The sequence below is a fragment of the Panicum virgatum genome, chromosome 9K (assembly GCF_016808335.1).
Source record: "Panicum virgatum strain AP13 chromosome 9K, P.virgatum_v5, whole genome shotgun sequence".
NCBI classification, from domain to species: domain Eukaryota; kingdom Viridiplantae; phylum Streptophyta; class Magnoliopsida; order Poales; family Poaceae; genus Panicum; species Panicum virgatum.
In genome coordinates this window covers 53694952-53714458 of record NC_053144.1, presented here as the reverse complement: position 1 = coordinate 53714458, position 19507 = coordinate 53694952, and the positions used below count along the sequence as shown (strand labels likewise).

At 45.1% G+C, this 19507-nt stretch overlaps 4 protein-coding genes and 1 long non-coding RNA gene across 6 annotated transcripts; 1 reads left to right on the top strand and 4 right to left on the bottom strand.

Annotated features, from left to right (window-relative positions):
* Positions 1-1490: 1490 nt before the first annotated feature.
* LOC120652297 (putative MO25-like protein At4g17270) lies at positions 1491-5857 on the bottom strand. Of its 2 annotated transcripts, XM_039930072.1 has the most exons (11): positions 5633-5856; positions 4816-4980; positions 4612-4730; positions 4216-4290; positions 3642-3735; positions 3484-3543; positions 3231-3296; positions 3053-3151; positions 2327-2371; positions 2138-2240; positions 1491-1988 (listed from the first exon to the last, which is right to left on the bottom strand). In XM_039930072.1, the coding sequence occupies exons 1-11, from the start codon at positions 5741-5743 to the stop codon at positions 1927-1929; spliced, it is 999 nt and encodes a 332-aa protein (XP_039786006.1). In that variant the 5' UTR covers positions 5744-5856; the 3' UTR covers positions 1491-1926. The 2 variants fall into 2 exon arrangements, with proteins under 2 accessions (XP_039786006.1, XP_039786007.1); XM_039930073.1 differs by lacking the exons at positions 1491-1988; positions 2138-2240; positions 2327-2371 and adding an exon at positions 2378-2601 and having other exon boundaries at positions 5633-5857.
* A 1947-nt stretch (positions 5858-7804) lies between these two features.
* LOC120652296 (probable galacturonosyltransferase-like 4) lies at positions 7805-9158 on the bottom strand. Its single transcript, XM_039930071.1, has one exon. It carries the CDS (start codon positions 9156-9158, stop codon positions 8103-8105), a length of 1056 nt encoding a protein of 351 aa, XP_039786005.1. The 3' UTR covers positions 7805-8102.
* A 436-nt stretch (positions 9159-9594) lies between these two features.
* On the bottom strand, positions 9595-12743 carry LOC120652295 (ER membrane protein complex subunit 4-like). Its single transcript, XM_039930070.1, has 6 exons — positions 12477-12743; positions 12331-12387; positions 12015-12168; positions 10590-10687; positions 10439-10504; positions 9595-9932 (listed from the first exon to the last, which is right to left on the bottom strand). The coding sequence occupies exons 1-6, from the start codon at positions 12582-12584 to the stop codon at positions 9894-9896; spliced, it is 522 nt and encodes a 173-aa protein (XP_039786004.1). The 5' UTR covers positions 12585-12743; the 3' UTR covers positions 9595-9893.
* A 1321-nt stretch (positions 12744-14064) lies between these two features.
* LOC120652293 (transcription termination factor MTEF1, chloroplastic-like) lies at positions 14065-15430 on the top strand. Its single transcript, XM_039930069.1, has one exon. The coding sequence runs from the start codon at positions 14080-14082 to the stop codon at positions 15250-15252; it is 1173 nt and encodes a 390-aa protein (XP_039786003.1). The 5' UTR covers positions 14065-14079; the 3' UTR covers positions 15253-15430.
* A 2096-nt stretch (positions 15431-17526) lies between these two features.
* Positions 17527-18479, bottom strand: LOC120652292. Its single transcript, XR_005666514.1, has 2 exons — positions 18031-18479; positions 17527-17924 (listed from the first exon to the last, which is right to left on the bottom strand). It is a non-coding gene; the product is annotated as an uncharacterized LOC120652292 (long non-coding RNA).
* Positions 18480-19507: the final 1028 nt, after the last annotated feature.

Here is a 19507-nt window from a genome sequence, read left to right as displayed (position 1 = left end):
GCGACGCGGGCGATGCCGAGCACACCGAGAGGAGGCCTACTTGTAAGCGGCTCGATAAACTGAATAGAATCAATCCGTGTTTCAGAGCAGACGACCATATTTTAGAGGTTAATTAGGACCCATATGGAAGCAGCTAGCGACGTACCAAAGTCAACATACGACAGAATCAGTCCGCATTTTATATATAGGTAAAGATAAGCCTATACCGCGCGAGACTAATTAAACAAATATGTTATAATATAACTTATAACCCACTAAAGCAAACAATATATGTTTGAAGCTTCGTTCCGTGCATCACATTTCATAGCATAAGAGGACACATAGAAGTTGTTTCCACCAACAGAGAAGATGACCAAATTTATTGTAAATACCAAGTAAATAAAAAAGCAACGTTACAACCAACATTAGGTCTCATAGATCGTACATAAAATTTTTTATGATATGGATGAGAGAGAGGGAAGGCGAGAGAATATATATGAACCTAAAAAAGTTAAATCGACCTATATTTTAGAACGGAAGGAGTAACTCATCATTACAAAATCTATTGTCATCTTAATATTAAGATACGTGTTAATGTTATGGGTACATTGGACGATCATTCATTTATCAGCACCACATCCATGCAACGCAACGGCCCTGCAATAGACCATATATGTATCTACTATCTAGGTTGCATTGGCCCATATTACCAAAAACCCCAATACATGTGCACTGAAACAACCTTAGATTCCAATCCTTCTTCTCAGCTTTAATTTACGTGCCTAATACAAAGATAACTGGTTCCTCTTAGGTATTATGTGGTTTTTCTTTTAAACTAAGACTTGTATTATCTGCTCTAATCATGTTGGTACTGATGCTCATCTTGTTGGAACTGCGTTTGCATTTGCAGACATACCGTGACAAGAAGAGTTACATCCTGGTCCCGCTGCATCCTCACTGCAGCGGGCGCAGGTGCAAGAGCTGCGGCGGGTGCTGCCGGTAGATGAAGCCCAGGCACCGGCCAGCGAGCATGAAAATCAGCCAGGTGTTGGCCGGCCATCAGGCCATATGGTAGCCAATTCTCATTAACGAGCTCTGAGCCTGGCGATAGGCTTCTGGATTCTGATCAGTTGTGAACAAGACAATGGTCTACGTGCTGTCGTTTGATTTGTTTTCTTCTGTAACTCGGCGTTTGTACTGTATGGTATGCTGCTGCGCTCCGGGTTCTGAATTTTACTGCTACCTGCTTGAGCTTGGATGCTGTTGTTGCCTATATCTCATCTTAATGCAGTTTGTGGGGGGTCGAATGTCTGGAATACATGTTTCCACGCTTCAGTTTCAATTGTTGATTATCTCTAAATGTTTCATGCTAGTTTCCAAGAATTTCCCCAGTATAACAGTCCTGCTACAAGGAATCCTTTGAATATTTTTGGGAAAGGTCCGACGATAGGATATGCATATTCTGCAACGTTAGAATTCTGTAGTAATTTTTCATAACTATTTGCATGGTGTTTTAAGTTCTGGAAGCACAAGAGTACTAGATATTTCTTTTCCAAATAGTACCATCAATTACACATACTCTGAATCTGCTGACAGCACACACCACATTACAAATTTACATTGGTTACACCTCGTCTCTTTTTTTCTCAAAGAAAACCTGCTCTCTCGTTCATTCATCTCTGCAGCTATCTTTTCCCTGTATATATCCAATTACTCTGGTCCCCCCAAAACCAACTGTAAAATCCTTCAAAAAGGACAATCGTCTGCCACGGTCTCCTGAGACCAACAGCAAAACCCTCCAAAAATTCAACAGCCCTTGGAGGCTATATGCATGCAGTGCTATATACATGATTTTGGGCCTTCTAGTGGTATGGTTGACGGGTGCTGAAGCCCTCCAAAAGGACATGGTACCATTGCTCCGATAACTGTAAGGTTCCGCGCTGATGATCATGCCAGCTTCTGGATTTGCTGAATTATCAGATCTTTCTCCTCATCAAGTTCATCATCACCTGTATAACAGAGGAAAAGCAACAATCTTACAATAATTCCATGACATCATTCCTCAACATTATGGTGTGCTGGTCAGTCCGGGAGTCTAGATTCCCCAACTGGCCAAGTGGTTCAATGTGGAAAATAAAACATTCATGCACAACAGTACCTTTACTGGTAGGAAGATTGTGAAGTAGCTTCAACAGTTCACGACGATTCTGTAGCAAAGCTTCAATTATACAGCGAGGCTTGTTTGGATTGGCAACAAATACCTGCTTGAGCATAGGAAATGGTTAATAGGGGCCATTCAAATGCACGGCTGCATATGTAAATGTAAGTACACTTCAAAAGATGACACCTTAAAAACGTGGAAGGCACATATTCTGATATTTTTACTCGAATCCTGCAAAAGGTGCAAGTTAGTGGAAACAGAGATGCATGATAAATTTGAAGCACGTGAAAAATGTTCAGGAACATATGTACCAACGTATTTTTCAGTAATAACCCTTCAGATAGGGTGTAGAGTATTATGTATGACGAGAAATTAAATTGTTGAACCTTTTACTTTTTTTCAGCAAGCCTGTAACTTGTGTCACCCATCTTGTCAAGAAACAGAACTACCACAAGAGCTACCTAAATTAGGCAAGCACCCATTAATTAAAAGTTCTGAAGACATACATAGGTTGGAAAAAATTTAGTTTTTTTTATGCTGGAAAAAGTTTTAGTTGGCAAGCAACTATCATAGCCAACTGATACAAGTAGGGTTCAACAAACAGATCCTATAACCCAAAAATTTGAACCTGTATTGATGCGTGATGACCTTGGCATTTGAAATTTCAGCAAAATGTTGTATTTAATGCAAATTGCAATAGTGCCTTTTACCTTCCAAATTCATAGTGTAAAATCTGGTCAGTATAATCAAATGAGTATTTTAATTGTTCAATTTGTAAAGCATCCACAAGAATAAAACAAGACAGTAAAGTTATAAATATAAAAGTAGGAAGCGACAGAATAGTGCAATGGTTATATGAAAAATATTCTCAGGTAATTTCCAAAAGAAGATTTAAAATAATATAGACAATACCTTTAGTAGATTGATCATAATGTTCAAAAAACGAACTTCCACAATGTATCGCTTCATTATTTGAGAGTTAGGAGCCTCCAGTAAAAATTCTGATAGGAACTGAAAACAACATGATTCACTATAAATTTCCTTATGAAGTGAATGAGACGATAATATAGTGAAGTGAAAATAGTCAAACCTTCATTGCCTGCCTTCTTGTTAAATAATTAGTCGACAACAAGAGCCTTGAGTAGAGTTCAAAGAACTGGAAAAGATTAAAAAAATCAGAGTGATACACAAAAACAAACAGAATATATCTGGTGTGCTGGTTGTCTGATTCAACCGTTAGAGGATGCTTCAATGAAACTTTATCTAACAAATGTCTTCTGCTGTCTTTTGTCTTTTTATCATTGACATGAGTGAACAAAGGTGTCTCAGAACAAGATAGTGACCTGGTCGTAGTGGGAACCCAAGAACTCTGCAACTACAGTTTCATGCTTGGTAAGCAGATCCTGCAACAATCTTATCAAAAGCGACCATCAATATTGATTCTTCGACCATCAATAGGAGTTCAAATTACACAAAATAAAATTTCCACATATGGAATTACCTTGAAGGTGTTCAGAGCGTCAGAAGCAATATCAAAGTTTGGCAGCTCAACATACTCAAAGAACAGTTCAAAGCTACCAGATTCCAATATATATCTGAAAGAGCACTTCAAAATCAAATGCATCCAGTTTAACGTTTAGGGAACTCAGTGCTATTTTAGGGATCTATCTCAAGTTCTCAACTGAGTTGAACATGGAACAGTTCTGGTCTGACGGCTGAGTTAGTACACAATGCATTGGAAGTTGAAACTAGAAAGATGTAACTGTAATCTTGCAATGGTGTTGTCTTTTTTGACTTCCCAGTCTTTTTTTAAAAAACACACATCATCTGTCCATCTTCTGGTTTCCCTTGCTATAGCGATTATCATGCGTCATCGGAGAGCAAGCAACTTTTATGTGTTACTTATTATAGAAAAGGGGAGTTTAGCAAGGTACACCCAAACACATAGATCATTGCAATTTGTTCTCTCTTTGATGCATGTAGTACTATATTTATTAAGGTATGCTTGGTTGCGAATGTCCTATGAACTGCAAACAAATGGGAATCAAAATTGAATGGGAAATTTGAACCCTTACTTTGCTAGAGTTGGGTACTTTATGCATTCTCTTAACATATTCCCACAGTTCAATGCAATATCCAAGTTCTTGTAGCTGTAAGAAAAAAATCAAACAATTAAGCTTAAATAAAAGGATATCGTGCAGACACAAAAAAATGGATGAACAAAGTAACAAGCTGTTACCACATATAGATGAAAATCAAGGAGTAAAAGGCCCAAACTTTAGCGCCACACGACTAATTAAGACCTCATTGACAATTAGAAATGTCTAAAAAGGTGAATATGTGCCGTGAGACAAGCAAAAGCAACTAGACAACTACAGGCCACCTATCTCTAATCAAACTATCACCAAAAATCAACGTTCATGTGGCAATGGTTTATTTGACATCTTATAAACAAGAAATGGATGGCTTACCAACCAACAAGGAAATCCAAAAGCTCCAAATGATTTTCAATATACTGCACACAGCAATAACTTTCATCATTTTTCTGCCTCAGCAAAATGCACCAGCAGTGAACCAGATCTTTTCTTACCTGCAACCACAGAACCAATCAGTTCAACACGTCATTATATAGAAACAGGTAAAGACGTAAGATGTTTACTGGAGAGCCAACGTACTGTCCAACCCAAGGAAGGTAGATTCTGGACGAAGAGGGAAATGATGTCCTCCTTGCAAATCTCAATAGTTATTTGCAGGACCTGCTCTTGATTTGGTTCCACCTCTCCATCACCAGAGATCAACAATCTCAAGGATGCAATGTTTTTCTCAACCTCTTCCAGAGCCTAACAATGAGGCAAATACGGGTCATGTGCGCACCAAACAGTTTACAAGTTGTGTTTTCATAATTTGATAAAGAACTCAAAGAAGCCTTATCACCAGCATAATCTGAGAGTACTAGCAGCTTTCAGGAGCATGGAACACGGGAAATAAGAAATAAAGAAATCGCATCCTGTCAACGCAGTAGAGATGAACAAAACACTACAGGAGCACGACATCCTAACAACTCCATAGTTCCTCCACCCTTTTAATTTAACTAATCAGTATGCTCTGGTTCATTCAAGCACCACGACGAAGGGTTCAACGATTCCGCATTATCCCATTTCAACCCATCAATACATAGCAAGAGAGTACCGCAACCGATCCGAACTCCTTGGTTTATAAAGAAAAAGAAGGAAAATGATCCCCCAGGGCACAGGGGGAGAACCAAACAACCATGATCTTGAGAATTTGAGATGACCAGCGAAACTGGACATCAACCGCCGACAAGATGACAGCTTTGCATCCGATTCCGTCACCGGGGTCTATCCAGAACCGGGCGCGCATGGATGGATCGGCCTCTAGATCTCCAAAGAAAAGGCGCAAGAACAGGAGGCGCGCCGGGCGGGGACGCGAGAAGCAGGGGGGAAGGGGAGGAGGATAGATTGGGTAAGTCACCTTGGTGTGGGTCCTGGTGTTGAGCGCGAGGAAGGAGTCCTTGATGGAGCGGACGACCTCCTCCGGCGTCGACGGCCGCAGCCGCGACGCCATGCGGAAGAAGAAGGACATCTCGCGGTCTCCTCCCCTCGGAGATTTTCCCTGTCGACTCGCCGGCCGGCAGACGGCAAAGCAACGGGGCGTAATAATGCACACTGTCGTCAATCTATGGGGGGCGGCCCGGCCTCGGGCGGTTGCGACGCCCTTTTCCGACTCCTGTCTTTTTTGCCGCACCTAGGTTTTGCTTTTAACCCCTCCCTTTTCTTTCTTTTTACTCCAGAGTACTTCCTCCGTTCCAAATTATAAGTCGTTCCAAAAATGTTGGAGAGTCAAAGTTGTTCAAGTTTGACCAAATTTATATAACAAGATAATAACATTTATGATACCAATTAAGTATCATTAGATTCTTTGTTAGCTATATTTTCATATTGCACCTATTTGTCGTCATAAATTTTTATATTTCTCTCTATAATTTTGGTCAAACTTTGAGATAGTTTGACTCTCCAAAATTCTTGGAATGACTTATAATTTGGAACAGATGGATAGTATTGAAATATAGGAGTATATAGTTTTGGCAAAGGAAGGTTTATGAATAAAAAACACTTGAATATGTAGAAAGTGTTATGAACGGATGAATAAATAAAAGTGAAGCATTTTGGAGAGGTAAGGGTAGTTATAACTTATAAACAAGCATTTGTCATGAAGGAATAAATTTGAAACGCATCTTTACCTTTCGTCGACCCTCTCTTTCACCCTAGTTTCCAAAGTGCCCGTGGTAGCTTCTTTGCATTAACTCACTGTGGCAACAATACTCTCTCCATTTCAAATTGTAGATTATTTTAGCAAATCTACATAAATAAATTTTGTTATGAATCTAGATATACACTATGATACATAGAAAAAATTATGTATCTAGATTTGTTAAAACAAACTATTTAGAATGGAGAGAGTAAATCTCTATAGCATTTCACTGATGAAATCAAAGTATTGCAGTATTGACCCTCTTTACTTTAACTACACCATATTTTCACTGCTAGTCATGCCTGTTTCTTTAGGTAAAATAATTTATATGCACCTCACAGTTACAAGTATTTGTCCATTCATATTTGCTACCTCGATGGCTCTACGTCTACCTCCTGCACGAAGATGGACGGTGCGTTCTTCAACAATAATGATGTCGCAATATCCTTTTATAGTATTTCTTACATGTAGAGTAATGAAAGTTTTTTAGTTATTTTGTGATCATTGCAATTACCGCATTCCTAATAGATTATTCGTGTCTGTGTGTACTATTTCTAAAGCAAACAACGTTTCCTTGGTCTGTCAATCAGAATCCTAATTGGAGTCAGGACAAATCAATCCGAATCAGAGTCGGAACCCTGACAAATAAATTGGAATCCCAATCGGAATTTGGAACATAGACAATCAATGTCTCACATAATCACGGCACAGCCTGTACATGAAGTGAATGAACACAAAGTTGATGGTATTATGTAGATCTATTATATTAACAGTAGCAATGTATGGGCACTATGCTAGTATATAAGGAAAATCCATTCCACACGCATATAGCTACTCCCACGTGTGTTTACTATTTAATGGAACAATCATCTACAATTCCATCATGTGGGACATATAGAAGGCATGAGAGAGGCATAGTTGTTTATTTATTTTTGCAAAACATAAAACAGATGCATATGGTCACATGAATGTAATATTTGTTTATTTTTTCCAAAACATAAAACAGATGCATATGGTCACATAAATGTAAGCATACTCATCCCTCTAGACACACCCATGCACATTCTATCCCTCACGCCGCTTCTGGTCAAGTTACAATAGACGTCTCACTGTCGATGGACAATTTGATTTACTTGTTTGCTTCTTTGAATAAATGGCTTGCCTTTTATTTAACCAAGAAAATAAATGGATAGATAAAATAGAGCCCAGAAAATATGCATTGGACCAAAGATGTATAGTAGTATATGAAATCTGTGTCTGTGTTAACATGAACTGAAATGCACAATACAGTGTACATTCATCTGTCAGCATTAGTTTCCCCACCATGCATACTAATCTGTACATATTACAACATCGTATGTATGTATATACTGTACAAAATTGAGAGGGTGACATGCACAGTCAAAAAAAGAGATAGCCATGCATCAAGTTTTTTGGGGGAGAATATAAAGTAAAGACAGCTTGTGCCTTAATTCTCCTCGTACGTTCTGCTTTCCAATGATGAAGACCCCAAGAAAGAACAGAGCACAACAATTTTGTCTTGTGAAATCAACTTTCCTCGCGTGCGTGTATGGAGATGCATGTGTGCCTCTTCGATTCCCCTCTGCAAGAAGAAGTGTCTGTCCTACCATTACTAGCTCCGATCGATGATCCTCAGGTGCTGCAATAATGCATGCATGCTGAATGGTCGTCACCACTCCTCGATCACCGGCGACGAGTACCGGTAGAGGTCGTAGGGCGCCCAGAGGTAGTCGACGGAGCACGGCCGCCGGGCGTCGAGGCGGAGCCACGGCTTGCCCTTGCCGCTCCAGTGGAGGAGGCTGATCGGGCCCGGGTGGAGCCCCCGGCAGCGACCCTTGACGTTGTCGCCGCCGAGCCCGTGCTGGTTCCACCGGTGGTCCACCGCCCGGATGTGCCCCGCGAAGACGAGCAGGAACGGCGGCAGCGAGCCGAGGTGGTAGATCCGGCGGCGCTTCTGCACGGCCATCCACTCCTCCACCCGCCGCGTGTACCCGCCGGCGCGCCACTTGACGACGTCCATCACCATGACGCCCGTGTTGAAGTAGCAGGGCCGGCGGCCTCGGAACGTGCCGTTGAGCGCCAGGTGCGACCAGAAGGCGTCGGTGAAGTAGTTGCTGAAGTTGGCGTGGCAGTACTCGGGCGCCGCCAGGACGTGGCCGGCGAGGTCCACGGCGGCCAGCGTCCGGATGTCGTCGACCACGACCACGTCGGAATCGAGGTAGGTGACGCGGCGCACGTCGGCGGGCAGCGTGTCGGCGAGGTAGACGCGGGCGTAGTTGAGCGGCTGGTCCAGCTCCTGCCGCACGGACCGGGAGATGCGGTCGCGGACGCGCGACGGGTCGAAGCGGTAGACGCGGAGGTCGAGGGACGGGAAGGAGGCGCGCAGCGCGGCGGCGAGGCCGCGGTCGTCGGCCTCGGCGGTCAGGAAGTGGAACACCATGCTCTCGGGGCACGCCGTGTGCTGCAGGATGGAGAGCACGGCTGCCATGGTGCCGCGGAGGTAGTTGGCGTCCAGCGTCATGGCGATGTCCACCCGGCCGCCGCCGCCGCCGCCCGCCACGCACTCGGCGCCGTTCCAGAACGCGGGCGCCTCCCTGAACATCTGGGAGGACGACGGCTGCCGGATCATCATGGCGCCGACGCGGGCGCCGGTGACGGCATGGCCGGCACCAAGGATGATAATAACAATAAAGACGGCTACGACAATGGCGCAGTTGCAAGACATTGTCTGTCGCCGGAGAGGGGGAACGGCACAAGGACCCAAAGGCGGCCGAGCGGGGCTGCCGGCGGCGAACAAGGGGAGGTGGTGGCCGCCCTGGTCCTTGGAAATGGTGGGTAAAGGGTTTAGGAGGCGATGGGGCCCACCATCAGAATGGCGGGGAAAGAAGGTGAAGGAGTGGAGGGCGGAGGGATACATAAAGGTCGCGTCAATGGAGGACGGTAGGCATTGGGGTGGAGGGCTAGGAGGCAAGGTAGGGGAAGGATGGAAGATGGTGGCCAACGCTTGCCTATACTTGGGTGATTCCCTTTTCCCAACGTTGCTGGATGCCTATACTTGGATCGTTCGGTTCCATTCCCAGAAAGGATGTACCAGGAGTTCAAAGTCCAAGATGCCATTCAGAAAAGAATCAAGCCCTCCCAGATGCATTTGCAAACACAGGTGCTCACTAATCACTGTCCTTTCTTGTCTCTCATAGCCAATGATAAAATTAGCAAGTAGCAACAGACCCTTCTGAAACAAGGAACCTGGCAAAACGAGTAAAGTATGTTTACCTAAGTCTGTTACTGTTCAATAGATACCACGGGGGCACTGGCACGCAGTCACAAAATTAGTACAGCTCAAGCGAAAAGTAATACAAATTGTCCACATGAGAACTACACTTCTCCTGTGTGTAGGATAATATTTCACTTAGTACAGATCATCTTCCAAACAGTGGAACTTCAAAGGCGGGAAACGACCTCAGATCAAGGGGATGCCCCCACCGGCATATTCAATCTCCTGTCACAAGAAAAAGAGATGATCAGTTCAGGCAGCCGACATATACTTTGACCATTACATGGCACTTGGCAAGCAAACATGTTATTGGACCTTTAGAACTGTTGGTTTGGAAGGTATTTTAAATGGGAGGTACAGGGATTTGTGTAATGAATTGAATTTGGCTACTTATAAAGCATGTTTTAATCGGTGCAGTAAAATTGGCACATTTCATTAAGGCAAAGATGTATGTTGACATGTTTTATTGGCGGTGACCATTAGTTGGTAGATCAGCCAGATGAGTCAGTGTTCCATCTGATATCAAAATTATTCATAACTGGAACCAGTACAACTTTCAAAAACATGGGTCAACAGCAATCAGCTGAAAAGTAATATGTATCATTAGTTAAAAAATGAAACCAACAATGCAAATTAATAAGGTGAAAAGTAGTTTGAAAAAAGCTTCTAAAAGTAATGGCCCCTTAGACCAAAAACTGGAAGTCAAGAAATTAAGAGAGTATGGAACATACCCGAGCAGGTGCCAGTGAAGATACCCAATCTGATGGATTTGTTGGAAGAAGACCCAACGTATTAAGCTGCAGAAGCAAATATATTAAGTACCTGAAATGCATATAAATGACAAGATTATTTTGTTTAACAAACCATGTTAGTGGAACTTACCTTCCATACACCCAAACCCATCGCAGCCAAATTTAGAGCAATGAAGAGCAACTTAGGAGCAATGGTGTCCACCCTAGGGTCCTTAAATGGTTCAAAAACTGCAAAGACATGGAACAGATGTTTCATAAGAAAAGGCTCAATGTCTGAGAAGGCAACTAAGGTAATCACAATTTTGATATGTGCTGGCTTGATTCTATGCTTGATATGACCCAAAGAAAAATGGATGCATCCCAAGCTAGAAAGAGAACCCGCATAATATGTCCTGTTTCCAGGAGAATTCAAAAGCAGAGTGTAACAGAAGTATCGGTTAATGGTTATATAGTTCTGGTTAAGATTACATTCATTTTTTTTCCCAAGTGCACTTGACACTGGGGAAACAAATAACCAGATCAGAGACCACAAACAAAGAAGATTTTGTAATCCACAGTGAATTTTTGTAATGGGCTTTGCCTACTAATTGACAAAGGTAGAATTCAAGTGAAACCTAGGGGTTCGCCAATAGCAGCACTGTCATGAACTCATGGTTCATAATGTGAGCACTGGGAGTCTGGGAGACCTTATTGCATTGCTCTGGAGACTCCAGAATAAATCTTTGTGCATCGACTATTCAGCTTTAAATCAGGTACAAGGTAGCACCGACACTGCATCCTTTTATGGGGGCATATCACACATAAAAAACTAAAAATTTTCCATACAATGTGCCTACAGAAGACCAAAGATTTTATTTGCAAATACATTACTAACATGAAGACATTGAGTTCAGTATAGTTAGTCATGCACATAATATGGCTGCCCATTATCTTAATCCTTTCTACTGGGATGGGGGTTAAGAGTGACATTACACATGGTCAGATTTACTGCAGAAAACAGTTTATAGCAGCTCTACCATGCCCTGTTTCTGGCATTCATCTTCTTGGTTGCCTTCATTGCAAATTTGCAATGGTTCAGGATTATGATTTTATAGTCCATAATATATACTCAAGAACTAGTAACTCCTATTTTAGGAATGATAAACGTGAACACATCTTATTTTATCCATTGAACAAGGATTATAAGAGTAAGACAATATTTTATTTTCCCAGACTAAGATCCACCTAATGTCACTTGCGCATTCAGAATAATTCAATGTGGCCACACATCAGGCGACCAAAATTGACAAAAAAAATTTTGAACAGACACATCATGCTATCGAAAAATTGTAGATCAGAATATGGAAGTCAGAAGAAGCAAGTAGACAGACAGAAACAGAAGTCACAGAAACACAAGGATAGAGTACCGAAGGACATCTGACCTCCTAGTCTCACTTGAACAGCTATTGTAATTTGTAAATTTCTAATTCCAATTAACTGGGTAACGAACATGTACCAAGCTGCTGTCCTAAAGTAGAACGCAGAGAATTCGCTTGGACAAAAGGCAAAGAAAAACCTTTTCCGACAGATCGGAGGGCGCTGATGGGCTGCCACAGAGCGGAGAAGGTGATGCCGATGCTGAAGAGGTGGACGGTGCTCCCGGCCATCCACATCATGAAGCCCATCATCATGAGGTTCTTGAACGGCGCCTGCGCGACCTCCCACGCTTTCTGCTCGCACCAGGAGAGCACACGCGGATCAGGATCCAGGCCCCGCAAAACCCTGCGCGCGACGCCTACCATCCGCGCCGCCAGGTGGCGCCGAGAGCGCAGCCCGGATCTGCTGGGTCAACCACTCTAGGTCGAGGGAGGGGAGGATCGATCGGGGCTTACCTGCGCCTTCCATGCGGTCTCGGAGTCCTTCCGCTGGCGCGCGCCGGCGGCGTCGTCCTGCGGGGCAGCGGAACCATGTGAATTCCGGCGCCATGTACCCAAGCGAGCGGGAAACCGGTGGGGGCGAGAGGGGTGGCGGGGCTTACGGCGTCGGGCGCGGATCTGGTGAAGCCGGGGGGGTCCGGGACGGCGGAGGAGGAGGCGTCGTGGAGGTCGACCGCCCAGCGGCGCGCGAGGCCCTTGCCCTTATCCATCGCCGCTGCTCGGGGATCAACGAGCTGCCCTGCCCTGCCGCCGCCGCGGGGCTCGGTTTCGGCGTTGGTGCGAGGCTGGGATCGGGACGGGGGGCGCCGGCGACTGCTCCTCCCGAGTTGCAAGTTGCAACAGCCCAACTAGTGGGACGGTGGGTTTTTCGGATAGGTCCTTACGTGATCGCGTATTAGCGTATTAATCCCGTAGCCTGCTCTGGAGCGCGTGGGCTGTGGTCTGCTACTTTGTGGTGCGTGCTGGGCCTGTTTAGCTCGAGGCCCACGGTTTGACCGTGGGCGCGGGTCTGTTTACAACTTTACATGCCCAACTTCCCAAATTTTAACACCAAAAAAGGCGTATCAGATTTATCAAATTAAAAAAAAATCAAATTCATCTGTCTTGTCTCGATGCTATTTTACTAAAACTGCGTTCTATATCTAATTTGTGCTCCTTGCAATCGAACCTTTTGAACAACTAAACCGCAATATGTGAGACTTGTTTTACTTTTATAAGTAGGGACAACTGACTTGTATTCTTGTTGGATTGTGTTAGGCATATGGATTGTTCTTCAAAGGATGTAGCTTTCTTGGCCATAAAGAGATAATGTAATAGTGCTGCCCTAGAAGTCGCACAATTAGTGAAACATGCTACACATTGTACAGCGTGGTGTATATTGCTGTTATAGTTTGTGTGGGATGGTGTTATTAGTCCTGAGTAATAGATAAATATTTTCCATCAAAAAATCATGTAGATGTTTAGTAAACCCGTTTAATCATTTTTGTGTTTTCCTAGACCTTAATAGCTAATAAAGCCCAATTCCAACAAATAATGAAGACAGTCCTACTCGTGCCTCCTAGCAAAAAAATCAACTGTTTCGCCCCATACATCTTCTCCATTTGTAAAACTGATACCTTACATGAGTTTTGAAATTTTCATTCCCATGACCCTTTTTACCGAGACACGAAATGGTGCTATATCGTCTCTTGCTTCCTCCTCCCCGTTTCCATTGTTCTTCCCCTCGTAAACTTGGTGGCAATGAATACAATTAATACTATTATGACTACCTCGATAGTAATTTTCAAAAGTCTTCAAGATAACAAGGGGTGTTTAGTTCCTGTCCATATATTTGTACACTCCCGGCCTTGCTTGGATAAACCTTTTGGCACTTTAAAGTGCCAAAAATCCTGGTGTGGTCTAGTGTGAACAATTTTTTAGTAGAAGTAACAAAAGTGTGAACAATTTGTTCAGCTAAAAAGTCCGGCATGTCATTGTGGCCTAGAAGATTTTGCATACTGTTGTTTGTATCCAAATCGCGGGGCCAGCCAATGTCATAGATTTTTCCTGATCTGATACAATATCGCCCCCCTCCCGTTGGTCAGACAGCCGAACAGCCTTCTTCTTGTTGCTCAAGAACACTGCTTTGTGGCCATGAATTTTTCCCACCATTTCCAGTTTTCATCGACAAGAGGAAGAGCATTGCCGGCCAAAGAGGAAAAACATATGGCTCTGGGTCGTCGTCTCCCTCCAAGGGCGTCGCTGCCCCAGCGCCCCTACGAAGAATCCGGGGGATCACACCTGGCCCAATCACCCTTCCCCTTCCCAGCCGCGCTATCCAGCTCTCCACGCTGCTTCCCGCCTTTACCCCACACCGCCCGCCTTATCCTCGCCACGACACCAGCCGCCAAGGCCATCCACCTCACCTCACTGCTCCCTCGCGACGCCAGCCAAAGTTTACAGCTTGATTTACGGAACCTCCTCGAGCTCTCCCCGGCCATGGAGGAGCTCCTGCTGCGCCAAGCCGGCCTCCCGCGGCCGGTGGCGCCTCGCCGCCGGCTACGCGTCGTCGCCGTCGCGCTGCGGACCAGGCCCACCAGCCTCGCCGTCCCGGGCCTCCCGCCCGCGCCCGCGGCGCCGGCGCCGGAGCCCGTGCTGCCGTCGCCGCCCGTATCCGCGGACGCCGCAGCGGTGCTGCTCGCGGCTGGCGTGCCGCCCGCGGACCTCCGGCGCGCGGCGGGGATGTGCCCGGAGCTGCTGTCCATGCCCGCGGAGACCATCGCGGCCGCGCTCCGGTTCCTGACGGAGGAGGCGGGTGTCCCGGAGGCCGACCTCCCGCGCGTGCTCCGGCGCCGGCCGCGCCTGCTCGTGTCCCCCGTCGCGGCGCGGCTCCGGCCGACGCTCTACTTCCTGCGCGCGCTCGGCGTGCCCGACCTGCACCGCCGCGCCGACCTGCTGTCCTTCTCGGTGGAGGAGAAGCTGCTGCCCCGGATCGAGTTCCTCGAGTCGCTGGGCCTGCCCTCCCGCGCCGCGCGTTCCATGGCGCGCCGCTTCCCGGCGCTCTTCTGCTACGGCGTGGAGGGGAACATGCGGCCCAAGGCGGAGTACCTCCTGGGCGCCATGGGCCGCGACGCCGGCGAGCTGCTCGAGTTCCCGGAGTACTTCTCGTACGCGCTTGCCGCGCGCATCGCGCCGCGCCACGAGGCGTGCGCGGCGCGCGGGGTGAAGCTGCCGCTGCCCGCCATGCTCCGCCCCGGGGAGGCCAAGTTCCGCGCCACGCTCGCCGGCTGCGTCGGGTCCACGCCGCCCCGGAGGCGGTCGCCGCTGTGGCACGCCACGTGGGTGGACGACAGCGACCACGCCGGCGCGGCGGCGAAGGAGGCTGCGGCGGCGGTGTGACGGCCGGACGGCGGCGTCGCATTGGTAGCGATCGAGCGGAGCGAGTGGTTCTCGGCGGTGTAAACATGTGCATACGGATTGGCATTGGCCGCTTGTAAGTATGATACCATGAATCTAGTTGGTTCCATGGTTGCATTGCAACTACATGAAGTGAACAAAGGCATTGGCTACTTGTCTAGAGAACTGGATTTTAGATACATACTAGGCTCGTGTCCGTGCGTTGCTACGGACGATTAAAATATTCGCAACAATACATAGATCATAGGCAATAAAAACATTATCAAGTCAATTGATATTAACATGTATAAGAAAATAACGACTCGCAAAAAAAAAATCAACAACACCAAAATACATAAAATTAAGTGCATATTCCGAAAGAAGGGTTAGCATGACCTTAGTTAATCAGCTGCCCTTAGCTCTATGCGAAAGCATAAACAACAACAACAACAACATAGCTTTTTTTCACCAAGCAAGTTGGGGTAGGCTAGAGATGAAACCCGAAAAAAATAAGTTCAAAGTTCAGGCACATTGATAGCTAGTCTCCAAGCGCTCTTATCCAAAGCTATATCTTTAGAGATATTCCAATCCTTAAGGTCTCTCTTAACCGACTCATCCCACGTCAGTTTAGGTCTACCTCTACCCCTCTTTATATTATCGACCCGCTCAAGAACCTCATTACGCACCGGCGCCTCAGGAGGCCTTCGTTGGACATGTCCAAACCATCTCGGCCGATGCTGGGTAAGTTTCTCCTCAATTGGTGTCACCCCGACCCTATTTCGAATAACTTCGTTCCGGACTATATCCCTCCTTGTGTGCCCGCAAAACCACCGCAACATCCGCATCTCTGCTACACTCAGTTGCTGGACATGTCGCCTTTTTGTAGGCCAACATTCAGCACCGTATAAATTCGTCCGGTGATGTTATACGGTGCTGAATGTTGGCCTACAAAAAGGCGATCTATGCGAAAGCATAAAAGTTCAGAATACCTTCCTTTGCCCGTACAAATCATGTTCCAATCAAATGCCAAAATATAGACAACTAAGTGTATATCTATGGAATTTTTTTTTCCTTTCACTCATATTTTTCCCCCTGAATTACAGTCACAAAATTAATTTGGACCTACCCCCCCACCCCACCCCACACACACACACACACATACACCAAAAAAAAAATTTGGACCCACATCCACATTATGCACAAATTTGTTTAGACTACACTAATCACACGAGACGACCTGCCACTCTTGCCGAAAGAACTTCAAGTTATGCTAGTACTACTCCTAATTTCAAGTTATGCTATTACTACTCCAAGTTCAGATTCTGAACCAGATTTTTCTATGGCATTTAAGCAAGTAATTGACTGTTGCGCTAATCTATTAAATATTAACTGCACTTTTTTTTTTAACCACAGGCTCCATCGATTATTCAGAACCATGGCATTTCAATACTGATCTATGTTGGTCAAAGAACTGGAACAATCTATATTAACTGGTAAGATTAGGTAGCATATGCCATCCTAATGTTAAAATCTTTCAGAAATAATTCACCAGTTTTCCTTAACCAAAAGTTGAAGAACTAAATCAAATCCGTTGCTAACCATAGAAAGCAAAGCCCTCGTGGATACAACCCTAGAATTCATTGAACTCCACATCATTAAGATCCCATCCTTGTTCCTGTGATGTGAAATAGCATGTCCGAAGCAAATGCATGAAAGTGATAGGAATACTGACTTACAACCAAATGCATGTCCGAAGCACTAATAATTGAGCACATCAGTAGAGAACAGGACTACTGATGATGGAAGTGATTTAAACATGCCAATCAGATAGATCGACAGTCCTAGTATGAGAGAAATATGTCTAAGGATCGACAATAGTGGAGACATCACAATACTATGGGTGAACCTATAAATGCTAGCACTGTGTGCAGGTCCTCAGCTTTACATGAAACACACCGCCCATCTGGTTGAGCATCAGCAGGGGAAGGGATCTCTGATGTGCAGAACTAATGATGGTAACTGAGTGGCCACAGGTTGGCTTGTCCCTTCAAATCAACAAATGGTACTGAACTAATTCGTTTCTATAATTAATTACAAGAAAAAGATTACCTAGTTTCTACAAGCTCGAAATGTAACCGGAAACTAAGAAGTCAACAAGTAGGATTGGTAATGAACTGGAATTTAGAATAATAAAGGGAAATGCCATATGACAAGTGGCCAAGAGATATTTCAAAATGCCGAGTGCATTGCCTACATTGCTTGATTTTGCTTCAAACATAGAGCAACCTAAATCACCATGAAACCATCACCTTAATGATATTTCAACAGCACCAAAATTGTTTTGATCCGTTGAATGAAATATTACACGAATGGATAACATATCATGTACACCATGTCCACGAATGGATTAAATACCTTCTTGTGCTACTTCCTGTGCATACTTGTCCAGGTAAGCTTTTCTTGTTTTAGACAGTTGTGTGGAAGTAACAGTTGCATTTTGAGTTAGTAAAAGGGGAAACCTACCGAGTGGTGAAAATAAATCTATAAGATAAATTCCATCTTTTGGTACTAACGACCAGCAACATCATAAAGAGGATACCTGGGAATCAGCTCGTCTGAACCTAATACCCTTCTCTCGATATATCTCATGGCCACTCAACCAGCAGAATTCAGTCCTGCAAACAAAAGAAAAGAGAGTCCTGAGTCAAAATAGAATACTAAATTAACATCTACTAACTAACCAGGGTACAGAAAGTGGTGGTAGCCAGCGAACAGGGTCACCTCTATGAGCAGGGCCCAAGAGGGGCTTGACGGCCGAATGGCCGATGGCACCTCCGTGATGCCCCTACCCACTGCAGCGGCCTCCTCCCGCATCACAATGCCAACATGAGCCCGTTCCCAACAAGCGGGAGAGAGGAGTCATCGCCGACTTGGACGAAATTGGTTGGACAAAAACACAAGCACCTGATGTGCGTGGGATGAATGAGGTGCAGATGGGAAAATCGATCGGGCAACTCACCAAATCGAGGTTCTGGATGGTGCAGATGGCCGCAGCAGCCCCCGAGCACGTCCTCATACGCGTGCAGGGCAAACCGATTGGTACAGCTCTTCCGCGCAACGATTGTACGGCTAAAGATTAAGAGGACCTAGACAGCCGCGCGACGAAGGGCGCAGAATTACGGGCGGCAGACTGACGAGCGGGGGGTGCGAGGGTCGCCGACGTACGAGTCGCCCATTCGGGCTTTTAGGAGTAGAGACTACAGTATATCAAAACATAACAATTGAAGTTCACTAGAACTTGTACTAATATGTTGCGGCGCTGCCATCGAGCGTCTTAGATGACTTAAGCTGCGTCGTTGGGATCATCAGTTAGAAGAGGGTATCATGATGCTCGACAGGGGTAAAGCTAATGCAAATTAAAGAGGATGCACTTGCCTTGCCTTGTGAGCGCGCATAGTTGGGTCGTATGAATACAAATATGATAAAAATTTAGATATAATCACTGTTTTTCTAATTTTTTTAAAGGATGCATTAGGGTCCGTAATCATCCACTCTGCTCACTGTGCTGTGGCTAGTGGCTGGTGCTGATTTATTGTAAGAGAAAAATACTACTGGCTGGCTGGTAGCTACTGACTGATATTGATTTGGTGTGAGAGAAAAATACTGTTGGCCGGATGCAACGAACAGAGTCATCATATATTCCTGACGCTCGAGCTGAACATGCCCTTCGCCGACACCGCTCCATCCGCACGAAACTCTCGGGTGACGTGACGTATCGCTAGCGAGATTATGCAGGGACGAGGGATCAAAAGGCATCGAGCATTCATCACTGACTGATCTATCACTGACCATGAACATTGTAACGCACCCCTTCTGTTTCAAGTTGTAGGTTATTTTTAAAAAATATAAATATATAAATTTTACTATACAGCCAGATTAATACTATATCTAAATACATATTAAAAAGTATACATCTAAATTTAATAAAACGATATACAATTTGGAACGAATGGAATATTATTACATGCTAGATGTCAGTGATCAAAGTCGCTCCGTTCGGCTGGTTGTGGCTAGTGACTGGTGCTGATTTACTGTGAGAGAAAAGTACTGCTAATCCAATCCATAGTCCATTTGTATTGCTAAAAGGCATAGTATGAAGTGGGAACACGTCCAGATTCAATGAACCTTTTCGCAGCAAGAATGTGCATACCTCTCCCATCTGTTTCGTTGTCCTGCAAAGTAAAATACCTCTACCCCA